Source organism: Anomaloglossus baeobatrachus, unplaced genomic scaffold (genome assembly GCF_048569485.1).
Source record: "Anomaloglossus baeobatrachus isolate aAnoBae1 unplaced genomic scaffold, aAnoBae1.hap1 Scaffold_2893, whole genome shotgun sequence".
NCBI classification, from domain to species: Eukaryota; Metazoa; Chordata; class Amphibia; order Anura; family Aromobatidae; genus Anomaloglossus; species Anomaloglossus baeobatrachus.
Window position 1 is genome coordinate 102,817 of NW_027442348.1, and position 13,109 is coordinate 115,925.

The 13,109-nt window shown below is 34.8% G+C and overlaps 1 protein-coding gene across 1 annotated transcript; it reads right to left on the bottom strand.

The window, feature by feature from the left end:
- Positions 1-339: 339 nt before the first annotated feature.
- LOC142266679 (uncharacterized) lies at positions 340-2,474 on the bottom strand (the record flags this gene model as incomplete). The annotated part of the gene is made up of 3 exons (XM_075332315.1): positions 2,282-2,474; positions 1,433-1,583; positions 340-1,331 (listed from the first exon to the last, which is right to left on the bottom strand). Coding segments are annotated over exons 1-3 (1,330 nt in total), but the record flags the coding sequence as incomplete, so codon positions are not given.
- Between the last annotated feature and the right edge of the window lie 10,635 nt (positions 2,475-13,109).

Here is a 13,109-nt window from a genome sequence, read left to right on the forward strand (position 1 = left end):
TAAAACATATATGTGATCCGTCACTAAGTATAATCACACATGTTTTTAAAATCTTTTCAACTCTGAGTTTGCACATTTTTGGAAATCCCTCTTTTTTAACATTTTGACACATTCATCAGATTTGTTGTTTGATTGTTAAGATTAACAAAAATGTGCATCACAAGTCAACAAGATCTTCTAGTGAAGTAACCTGAGTGTTGCTGAGTATGTTGTTTTGTGTGGCCTCAGAAATGGTATTTTCAGGAATGGAAACAGTTGTTTGCTGAACAACATTCCTATTACTAGCTACAGTAGTGTGTGGAACAGTCTGTTGCATGCTGGTTTGTCCCAACACATTGCCTGTGGTTGAGTACACCTGTGGATCTACATGGGTAATTGGGTATTGTGTGTGTGTATGTTGTTGACCTTGAGGATAGTTGACTGATGTTTGTAAGTGTGGTGTAGGTAACATAGTTGAGATTGGATAATGAGGCATCATGAATGATTGTGGGTATGTTGAACCTGGAAACAAATTAGGTAAACCACCAATATTTGTGGGTTGAGTAAAGTAACTAGTAGTTTGAGTTGGTTGTAAATTCATATAGTTCATGGGTTGCTGAGAGGTAGCACTTTGTACTGTGCTTAAGGCACCAGTATTGGTTGCAACATACCCTTGTCTAATTGGTGTTGGGAATAACGTACTTGAAGCAATTGAAGGTTGTCCAGATTGTTGTAATAGTGGATTATTGACTATTACAGTTGCCATTGTTGTTTGTGTTGAAATTGTATTTTGATTGTCTGTTGTGTTTGGGACTGTATGTTGTTGCATAATGGTACGCCAATTTTCTATGGCCTCATACACTCTCACTGGTTCCTGTTCTGCCTGACTAGCTGACAGTAGGGTAAGCATAGCAGCTCTTACACGTTCCTGCCTATCTGAAGGAATTTTGGTTAAGCTAGTAGATAAAGACCGACAAAAACGCTCGGCATCTGTTTCTGGAATTAAAGTGTTCATTATGTGAATAATGCGTGTGTCAATTATTTCCGGTAAGGATCTCATTTCCTCAGGTCTGCGGATTCTTCTTGCACGTAGAGGTTGTGGTGCAAAACGTGGAAGTACATTTGTTTGTGTTGATTGTGTAGCTGGTGTGGTTGTTTGTTGCGTTGATGAGCCTTGGGTGTTGGTTTGTGCACTCTCTGTCCCACCCTCATGTGAATCATTTGCTGCATCTTGTTGAGTCTCAGGAATTTCAATGTCTTCTCTGGCAGGTTCTTGTTCTGATGCTGAGGTGGCTGTAGCAGAGGGACCTGCTGTTGGTTCATCATCTGATTCGTCAAGATTATCCTCCGTTCTATAAGAAATGAAAAAACATATTACAATCTTAACATTTATCTTTGTCCAATTATCTTCAGGGGTTTTTTTTTTTTTTATTTAAAAAAAAAAAAAACTTACTGTGTAACTTCTAAGATGGGTGCTAGGAAGCTTATTTGTTCATAGTAGACATATCTGCGTTTGCGGCCTTGGCTGGATGAGGATGGTATAGGGTTGTACTCCCTTCGGTACTGATCACGGGCTGAACGCCAACGCCTTTTTACCAAGTCAACTGTGGAAAATAAAAAAATATGTCACTTGCAACATTCTCCATAAATCTGCACACATTAATTTAAATAATGTTTGCGAAATGTAATATACAATTTAACACAATTATGTTGGTCAAATACTTAGGATGAAATATAATTTATTTAGATATTCTTCATTCAAAAACATGTTTAGACATTCACACATAACCAAATAATATTTCTGAATAATTATATTTTAAGTAATTGTCATCTATATTTAAATTATAATTTGGTGTTTTTGCAATGACATTTGGCTATAAATTACTGGAAATATTATTTGATACATGTAGGTAATGATATTGACATGTCATTTTAAACAATTTTATTTTAAAAAAAAAAAAAAACAAGATTTTCAATTGTGATACTAAATTTAGACTAATACAACAGGGAATTTTAAAACACATGACAGTTTAATCAGTTAATTAAGTAAATTCATGAAGAATTCCAAGCCAGATTACAAATTTAAGTATACTTTGATTTTTGACACTTATGAAAGTTTGGTGATACTATGAAAAAAGTGTACAGGAACTCAATATATTGAGTAGTACATATACCAATTCTTCTCATAGGATTTTACACTAAAAGAAAACATAACTATGCCAAAACAATCACAGTTTGAAAGTATGAACAAATCCAAATATAGATATTAAATAAATAACTATAAAAAAATACAACAACTTACCATATTTAGCACGCTTTGCAGGAGAACATCTAGACCATGCATTATTGGGGTACACTTCCTCAGCTACTTGATTCCAATGGCGCTCAACTGTCAGTCGGTCATGGTAACCATCTACACGTGTATCCCATAATGGTGGGTGAGTCTCGACAGCTGTTATAAGTTTCTCCGTGTCCACCCGTGGTGCCATTATTATATTTCGAAGACGAAAGTTTGCTCAAAATAGATCTTGCAATACACAGAACTACAACTTCTTGCTTGCTCACTCCTTCTGCAAATGCACAGTTAGTTTTGTGCAAAAAAATATGTTAGCTACGCCACCTGAAAGTATTTCAGAGTGTAACAAACTTTCTAATTAAAACACGGACACGGACCACACGGATAGCATACGGAGGCCATCCGTATCACGTACGTGTAAACACGGACCCATAGGATTTAATGGATCCGTGAGGACGTGATGCCGGTGGAAAACGGACATGTCAGCGCTTTTTCGACACGCTCAAACGTACGCACGGAACGGACACACGCTCCGTGCGCAAACACTGACGTGAGGCTTTTTAGATTAAAAATAGTATGTCAACATCAGCACGTGTCTCCGGTACGTGCAAAAAATGCCAAAAACGTACCGGAGGCACGGATGTGTGGCGCAGGCCTTAAAGCCATTTTTAAGGCATTTCGCGCATACATGAAATGAACACATTTTTCTCCAAAACTATAACAGATGCAAGCTTGTCCTGTTTGGTGGAGATGATATTTAATAAAATAAGTAGAAATCCACTAAAAGTTTTGTTTGGTTATCTTGCAATCCCGAGCTAATCGTCTCCATGCTCCAAATCCATTTTAAAGCCATTTTTAAGGCATTTCGCGCATACATGAAATGAACACATTTTTCTCCAAAACTATAACAGATGCAAGCTTGTCCTGTTTGGTGGAGATGATATTTAATAAAATAAGTAGAAATCCACTAAAAGTTTTGTTTGGTTATCTTGCAATCCCGAGATAATCGTCTCCATGCTCCAAATCCATTTTAAAGCCATTTTTAAGGCATTTCGCGCATACATGAAATGAACACATTTTTCTCCAAAACTATAACAGATGCAAGCTTGTCCTGTTTGGTGGAGATGATATTTAATAAAATAAGTAGAAATCCACTAAAAGTTTTGTTTGGTTATCTTGCAATCCCGAGATAATCGTCTCCATGCTCCAAATCCATTTTAAAGCCATTTTTAAGGCATTTCGCGCATACATGAAATGAACACATTTTTCTCCAAAACTATAACAGATGCAAGCTTGTCCTGTTTGGTGGAGATGATATTTAATAAAATAAGTAGAAATCCACTAAAAGTTTTGTTTGGTTATCTTGCAATCCCGAGATAATCGTCTCCATGCTCCAAATCCATTTTAAAGCCATTTCAAAGGCATTTTGCGCATACATGAAATGAACACATTTTTCTCCAAAACTATAACACATGCAAGCTTGTCCTGTTTGGTGGAGATGATATTTAATAAAATAAGTAGAAATCCACTAAAAGTTTTGTTTGGTTATCTTGCAATCCCGAGATAATCGTCTCCATGCTCCAAATCCATTTTAAAGCCATTTTTAAGGCATTTCGCGCATACATGAAATGAACACATTTTTCTCCAAAACTATAACAGATGCAAGCTTGTCCTGTTTGGTGGAGATGATATTTAATAAAATAAGTAGAAATCCACTAAAAGTTTTGTTTGGTTATCTTGCAATCCCGAGATAATCGTCTCCATGCTCCAAATCCATTTTAAAGCCATTTTTAAGGCATTTCGCGCATACATGAAATGAACACATTTTTCTCCAAAACTATAACAGATGCAAGCTTGTCCTGTTTGGTGGAGATGATATTTAATAAAATAAGTAGAAATCCACTAAAAGTTTTGTTTGGTTATCTTGCAATCCCGAGATAATCGTCTCCATGCTCCAAATCCATTTTAAAGCCATTTTTAAGGCATTTCGCGCATACATGAAATGAACACATTTTTCTCCAAAACTATAACAGATGCAAGCTTGTCCTGTTTGGTGGAGATGATATTTAATAAAATAAGTAGAAATCCACTAAAAGTTTTGTTTGGTTATCTTGCAATCCCGAGATAATCGTCTCCATGCTCCAAATCCATTTTAAAGCCATTTTTAAGGCATTTCGCGCATACATGAAATGAACACATTTTTCTCCAAAACTATAACAGATGCAAGCTTGTCCTGCTTGGTGGAGATGATATTTAATAAAATAAGTAGAAATCCACTAAACGTTTTGTTTGGTTATCTTGCAATCCCGAGATAATCGTCTCCATGCTCCAAATCCATTTTAAAGCCATTTTTAAGGCATTTCGCGCATACATGAAAGGAACACATTTTTCTCCAAAACTATAACAGATGCAAGCTTGTCCTGTTTGGTGGAGATAATATTTAATAAAATAAGTAGAAATCTACTAAAAGTTTCGTTTGTTTATATTGCCATCCTGAGATAATCGTCTCCATGCTCCAAATCCATTTTAAAGCCATTTTTAAGGCATTTCGCGCATACATGAAATGAACACATTTTTCTCCAAAACTATAACAGATGCAAGCTTGTCCTGTTTGGTGGAGATGATATTTAATAAAATAAGTAGAAATCCACTAAAAGTTTTGTTTGGTTATATTGCAATCCCGAGATAATCGTCTCCATGCTCCAAATCCATTTTAAAGCCATTTTTAAGGCATTTCGCGCATACATGAAATGAACACATTTTTCTCCAAAACTATAACAGATGCAAGCTTGTCCTGTTTGGTGGAGATGATATTTAATAAAATAAGTAGAAATCCACTAAAAGTTTTGTTTGGTTATCTTGCAATCCCGAGATAATCGTCTCCATGCTCCAAATCCATTTTAAAGCCATTTTTAAGGCATTTCGCGCATACATGAAATGAACACATTTTTCTCCAAAACTATAACAGATGCAAGCTTGTCCTGTTTGGTGGAGATAATATTTAATAAAATAAGTAGAAATCTACTAAAAGTTTCGTTTGTTTATATTGCCATCCTGAGATAATCGTCTCCATGCTCCAAATATATTTTAAAGCGATTTCAAAGGCATTTTGCGCATACATGAAATGAACACATTTTTCTCCAAAACTATAACACATGCAAGCTTGTCCTGTTTGGTGGAGATGATATTTAATAAAATAAGTAGAAATCCACTAAAAGTTTTGTTTGGTTATCTTGCAATCCCGAGATAATCGTCTCCATGCTCCAAATCCATTTTAAAGCCATTTTTAAGGCATTTCGCGCATACATGAAATGAACACATTTTTCTCCAAAACTATAACAGATGCAAGCTTGTCCTGTTTGGTGGAGATGATATTTAATAAAATAAGTAGAAATCCACTAAAAGTTTTGTTTGGTTATCTTGCAATCCCGAGATAATCGTCTCCATGCTCCAAATCCATTTTAAAGCCATTTTTAAGGCATTTCGCGCATACATGAAATGAACACATTTTTCTCCAAAACTATAACAGATGCAAGCTTGTCCTGTTTGGTGGAGATGATATTTAATAAAATAAGTAGAAATCCACTAAAAGTTTTGTTTGGTTATCTTGCAATCCCGAGATAATCGTCTCCATGCTCCAAATCCATTTTAAAGCCATTTTTAAGGCATTTCGCGCATACATGAAATGAACACATTTTTCTCCAAAACTATAACAGATGCAAGCTTGTCCTGTTTGGTGGAGATGATATTTAATAAAATAAGTAGAAATCCACTAAAAGTTTTGTTTGGTTATCTTGCAATCCCGAGATAATCGTCTCCATGCTCCAAATCCATTTTAAAGCCATTTCAAAGGCATTTTGCGCATACATGAAATGAACACATTTTTCTCCAAAACTATAACACATGCAAGCTTGTCCTGTTTGGTGGAGATGATATTTAATAAAATAAGTAGAAATCCACTAAAAGTTTTGTTTGGTTATCTTGCAATCCCGAGATAATCGTCTCCATGCTCCAAATCCATTTTAAAGCCATTTTTAAGGCATTTCGCGCATACATGAAATGAACACATTTTTCTCCAAAACTATAACAGATGCAAGCTTGTCCTGTTTGGTGGAGATGATATTTAATAAAATAAGTAGAAATCCACTAAAAGTTTTGTTTGGTTATCTTGCAATCCCGAGATAATCGTCTCCATGCTCCAAATCCATTTTAAAGCCATTTTTAAGGCATTTCGCGCATACATGAAATGAACACATTTTTCTCCAAAACTATAACAGATGCAAGCTTGTCCTGTTTGGTGGAGATGATATTTAATAAAATAAGTAGAAATCCACTAAAAGTTTTGTTTGGTTATCTTGCAATCCCGAGATAATCGTCTCCATGCTCCAAATCCATTTTAAAGCCATTTCAAAGGCATTTTGCGCATACATGAAATGAACACATTTTTCTCCAAAACTATAACACATGCAAGCTTGTCCTGTTTGGTGGAGATGATATTTAATAAAATAAGTAGAAATCCACTAAAAGTTTTGTTTGGTTATCTTGCAATCCCGAGATAATCGTCTCCATGCTCCAAATCCATTTTAAAGCCATTTTTAAGGCATTTCGCGCATACATGAAATGAACACATTTTTCTCCAAAACTATAACAGATGCAAGCTTGTCCTGTTTGGTGGAGATGATATTTAATAAAATAAGTAGAAATCCACTAAAAGTTTTGTTTGGTTATCTTGCAATCCCGAGATAATCGTCTCCATGCTCCAAATCCATTTTAAAGCCATTTTTAAGGCATTTCGCGCATACATGAAATGAACACATTTTTCTCCAAAACAATAACAGATGCAAGCTTGTCCTGTTTGGTGGAGATGATATTTAATAAAATAAGTAGAAATCCACTAAACGTTTTGTTTGGTTATCTTGCAATCCCGAGATAATCGTCTCCATGCTCCAAATCCATTTTAAAGCCATTTTTAAGGCATTTCGCGCATACATGAAATGAACACATTTTTCTCCAAAACTATAACAGATGCAAGCTTGTCCTGTTTGGTGGAGATGATATTTAATAAAATAAGTAGAAATCCACTAAAAGTTTTGTTTGGTTATATTGCAATCCCGAGATAATCGTCTCCATGCTCCAAATCCATTTTAAAGCCATTTTTAAGGCATTTCGCGCATACATGAAATGAACACATTTTTCTCCAAAACTATAACAGATGCAAGCTTGTCCTGTTTGGTGGAGATGATATTTAATAAAATAAGTAGAAATCCACTAAAAGATTTGTTTGGTTATCTTGCAATCCCGAGATAATCGTCTCCATGCTCCAAATCCATTTTAAAGCCATTTTTAAGGCATTTCGCGCATACATGAAATGAACACATTTTTCTCCAAAACTATAACAGATGCAAGCTTGTCCTGTTTGGTGGAGATGATATTTAATAAAATAAGTAGAAATCCACTAAAAGTTTTGTTTGGTTATCTTGTAATTCCGAGATAATCGTCTCCATGCTCCAAATCCATTTTAAAGCCATTTTTAAGGCATTTCGCGCATACATGAAATGAACACATTTTTCTCCAAAACTATAACAGATGCAAGCTTGTCCTGTTTGGTGGAGATGATATTTAAAAAAATAAGTAGAAATCCACTAAAAGTTTTGTTTGTTTATCTTGCAATCCCGAGATAATCGTCTCCATGCTCCAAATCCATTTTAAAGCCATTTTTAAGGCATTTCGCGCATACATGAAATGAACACATTTTTCTCCAAAACTATAACAGATGCAAGCTTGTCCTGTTTGGTGGAGATGATATTTAATAAAATAAGTAGAAATTCACTAAAAGTTTTGTTTGGTTATCTTGCAATCCCGAGATAATCGTCTCCATGCTCCAAATCCATTTTAAAGCCATTTTTAAGGCATTTCGCGCATACATGAAATGAACACATTTTTCTCCAAAACTATAACAGATGCAAGCTTGTCCTGTTTGGTGGAGATAATATTTAATAAAATAAGTAGAAATCTACTAAAAGTTTCGTTTGTTTATATTGCCATCCTGAGATAATCGTCCCCATGCTCCAAATCCATTTTAAAGCCATTTCAAAGGCATTTTGCGCATACATGAAATGAACACATTTTTCTCCAAAACTATAACACATGCAAGCTTGTCCTGTTTGGTGGAGATGATATTTAATAAAATAAGTAGAAATCCACTAAAAGTTTTGTTTGGTTATCTTGCAATCCCGAGATAATCGTCTCCATGCTCCAAATCCATTTTAAAGCCATTTTTAAGGCATTTCGCGCATACATGAAATGAACACATTCATCTCCACCAAACAGGACAAGCTTGCATCTGTTATAGTTTTGGAGAAAAATGTGTTCATTTCATGTATGCGCGAAATGCCTTAAAAATGGCTTTAAAATGGATTTGGAGCATGGAGACGATTATCTCGGGATTGCAAGATAACCAAACAAAACTTTTAGTGGATTTCTACTTATTTTATTAAATATCATCTCCACCGAACAGGACAAGCTTGCATCTGTTATAGTTTTGGAGAAAAATGTGTTCATTTCATGTATGCGCGAAATGCCTTAAAAATGGCTTTAAAATGGATTTGGAGCATGGAGACGATTATCTCGGGATTGCAAGATAACCAAACAAAACTTTTAGTGGATTTCTACTTATTTTATTAAATATCATCTCCACCAAACAGGACAAGCTTGCATCTGTTATAGTTTTGGAGAAAAATGTGTTCATTTCATGTATGCGCGAAATGCCTTAAAAATGGCTTTAAAATGGATTTGGAGCATGGAGACGATTATCTCGGGATTGCAATATAACCAAACAAAACTTTTAGTGGATTTCTACTTATTTTATTAAATATCATCTCCACCAAACAGGACAAGCTTGCATCTGTTATAGTTTTGGAGAAAAATGTGTTCATTTCATGTATGCGCGAAATGCCTTAAAAATGGCTTTAAAATGGATTTGGAGCATGGAGACGATTATCTCGGGATTGCAAGATAACCAAACAAAACTTTTAGTGGATTTCTACTTATTTTATTAAATATCATCTCCACCAAACAGGACAAGCTTGCATCTGTTATAGTTTTGGAGAAAAATGTGTTCATTTCATGTATGCGCGAAATGCCTTAAAAATGGCTTTAAAATGGATTTGGAGCATGGAGACGATTATCTCGGGATTGCAAGATAACCAAACAAAACTTTTAGTGGATTTCTACTTATTTTATTAAATATCATCTCCACCAAACAGGACAAGCTTGCATCTGTTATAGTTTTGGAGAAAAATGTGTTCATTTCATGTATGCGCGAAATGCCTTAAAAATGGCTTTAAAATGGATTTGGAGCATGGAGACGATTATCTCGGGATTGCAAGATAACCAAACAAAACTTTTAGTGGATTTCTACTTATTTTATTAAATATCATCTCCACCAAACAGGACAAGCTTGCATGTGTTATAGTTTTGGAGAAAAATGTGTTCATTTCATGTATGCGCAAAATGCCTTTGAAATGGCTTTAAAATGGATTTGGAGCATGGAGACGATTATCTCGGGATTGCAAGATAACCAAACAAAACTTTTAGTGGATTTCTACTTATTTTATTAAATATCATCTCCACCAAACAGGACAAGCTTGCATCTGTTATAGTTTTGGAGAAAAATGTGTTCATTTCATGTATGCGCGAAATGCCTTAAAAATGGCTTTAAAATGGATTTGGAGCATGGAGACGATTATCTCGGGATTGCAAGATAACCAAACAAAACTTTTAGTGGATTTCTACTTATTTTATTAAATATCATCTCCACCAAACAGGACAAGCTTGCATCTGTTATAGTTTTGGAGAAAAATGTGTTCATTTCATGTATGCGCGAAATGCCTTAAAAATGGCTTTAAAATGGATTTGGAGCATGGAGACGATTATCTCGGGATTGCAAGATAACCAAACAAAACTTTTAGTGGATTTCTACTTATTTTATTAAATATCATCTCCACCAAACAGGACAAGCTTGCATCTGTTATAGTTTTGGAGAAAAATGTGTTCATTTCATGTATGCGCGAAATGCCTTAAAAATGGCTTTAAAATGGATTTGGAGCATGGAGACGATTATCTCGGGATTGCAAGATAACCAAACAAAACTTTTAGTGGATTTCTACTTATTTTATTAAATATCATCTCCACCAAACAGGACAAGCTTGCATCTGTTATAGTTTTGGAGAAAAATGTGTTCATTTCATGTATGCGCGAAATGCCTTAAAAATGGCTTTAAAATGGATTTGGAGCATGGAGACGATTATCTCGGGATTGCAAGATAACCAAACAAAACTTTTAGTGGATTTCTACTTATTTTATTAAATATCATCTCCACCAAACAGGACAAGCTTGCATCTGTTATAGTTTTGGAGAAAAATGTGTTCATTTCATGTATGCGCGAAATGCCTTAAAAATGGCTTTAAAATGGATTTGGAGCATGGAGACGATTATCTCGGGATTGCAAGATAACCAAACAAAACTTTTAGTGGATTTCTACTTATTTTATTAAATATCATCTCCACCAAACAGGACAAGCTTGCATCTGTTATAGTTTTGGAGAAAAATGTGTTCATTTCATGTATGCGCGAAATGCCTTAAAAATGGCTTTAAAATGGATTTGGAGCATGGAGACGATTATCTCGGGATTGCAAGATAACCAAACAAAACTTTTAGTGGATTTCTACTTATTTTATTAAATATCATCTCCACCGAACAGGACAAGCTTGCATCTGTTATAGTTTTGGAGAAAAATGTGTTCATTTCATGTATGCGCGAAATGCCTTAAAAATGGCTTTAAAATGGATTTGGAGCATGGAGACGATTATCTCGGGATTGCAAGATAACCAAACAAAACTTTTAGTGGATTTCTACTTATTTTATTAAATATCATCTCCACCAAACAGGACAAGCTTGCATCTGTTATAGTTTTGGAGAAAAATGTGTTCATTTCATGTATGCGCGAAATGCCTTAAAAATGGCTTTAAAATGGATTTGGAGCATGGAGACGATTATCTCGGGATTGCAAGATAACCAAACAAAACTTTTAGTGGATTTCTACTTATTTTATTAAATATCATCTCCACCAAACAGGACAAGCTTGCATCTGTTATAGTTTTGGAGAAAAATGTGTTCATTTCATGTATGCGCGAAATGCCTTAAAAATGGCTTTAAAATGGATTTGGAGCATGGAGACGATTATCTCGGGATTGCAAGATAACCAAACAAAACTTTTAGTGGATTTCTACTTATTTTATTAAATATCATCTCCACCAAACAGGACAAGCTTGCATCTGTTATAGTTTTGGAGAAAAATGTGTTCATTTCATGTATGCGCGAAATGCCTTAAAAATGGCTTTAAAATGGATTTGGAGCATGGAGACGATTATCTCGGGATTGCAAGATAACCAAACAAAACTTTTAGTGGATTTCTACTTATTTTATTAAATATCATCTCCATTAAACAGGACAAGCTTGCATCTGTTATAGTTTTGGAGAAAAATGTGTTCATTTCATGTATGTGCGAAATGCCTTAAAAATGGCTTTAAAATGGATTTGGAGCATGGAGACGATTATCTCGGGATTGCAAGATAACCAAACAAAACTTTTAGTGGATTTCTACTTATTTTATTAAATATCATCTCCACCAAACAGGACAAGCTTGCATCTGTTATAGTTTTGGAGAAAAATGTGTTCATTTCATGTATGCGCGAAATGCCTTAAAAATGGCTTTAAAATGGATTTGGAGCATGGAGACGATTATCTCGGGATTGCAAGATAACCAAACAAAACTTTTAGTGGATTTCTACTTATTTTATTAAATATCATCTCCACCAAACAGGACAAGCTTGCATCTGTTATAGTTTTGGAGAAAAATGTGTTCATGTATGCGCGAAATGCCTTAAAAATGGCTTTAAAATGGATTTGGAGCATGGAGACGATTATCTCGGGATTGCAAGATAACCAAACAAAACTTTTAGTGGATTTCTACTTATTTTATTAAATATCATCTCCACCAAACAGGACAAGCTTGCATCTGTTATAGTTTTGGAGAAAAATGTGTTCATTTCATGTATGCGCGAAATGCCTTAAAAATGGCTTTAAAATGGATTTGGAGCATGGAGACGATTATCTCGGGATTGCAAGATAACCAAACAAAACTTTTAGTGGATTTCTACTTATTTTATTAAATATCATCTCCACCAAACAGGACAAGCTTGCATCTGTTAAAGTTTTGGAGAAAAATGTGTTCATTTCATGTATGCGCGAAATGCCTTAAAAATGGCTTTAAAATGGATTTGGAGCATGGAGACGATTATCTCGGGATTGCAAGACAACCAAACAAAACTTTTAGTGGATTTCTACTTATTTTATTAAATATCATCTCCACCAAACAAGACAAGCTTGCATCTGTTATAGTTTTGGAGAAAAATGTGTTCATTTCATGTATGCGTGAAATGCCTTAAAAATGGCTTTAAAATGGATTTGGAGCATGGAGACGATTATCTCGGGATTGCAATATAACCAAACAAAACTTTTAGTGGATTTCTACTTATTTTATTAAATATCATCTCCCCCAAACAGGACAAGCTTGCATCTGTTATAGTTTTGGAGAAAAATGTGTTCATTTCATGTATGCGCGAAATGCCTTAAAAATGGCTTTAAAATGGATTTGGAGCATGGAGACGATTATCTCGGGATTGCAAGATAACCAAACAAAACTTTTAGTGGATTTCTACTTATTTTATTAAATATCATCTCCACCAAACAGGACAAGCTTGCATCTGTTATA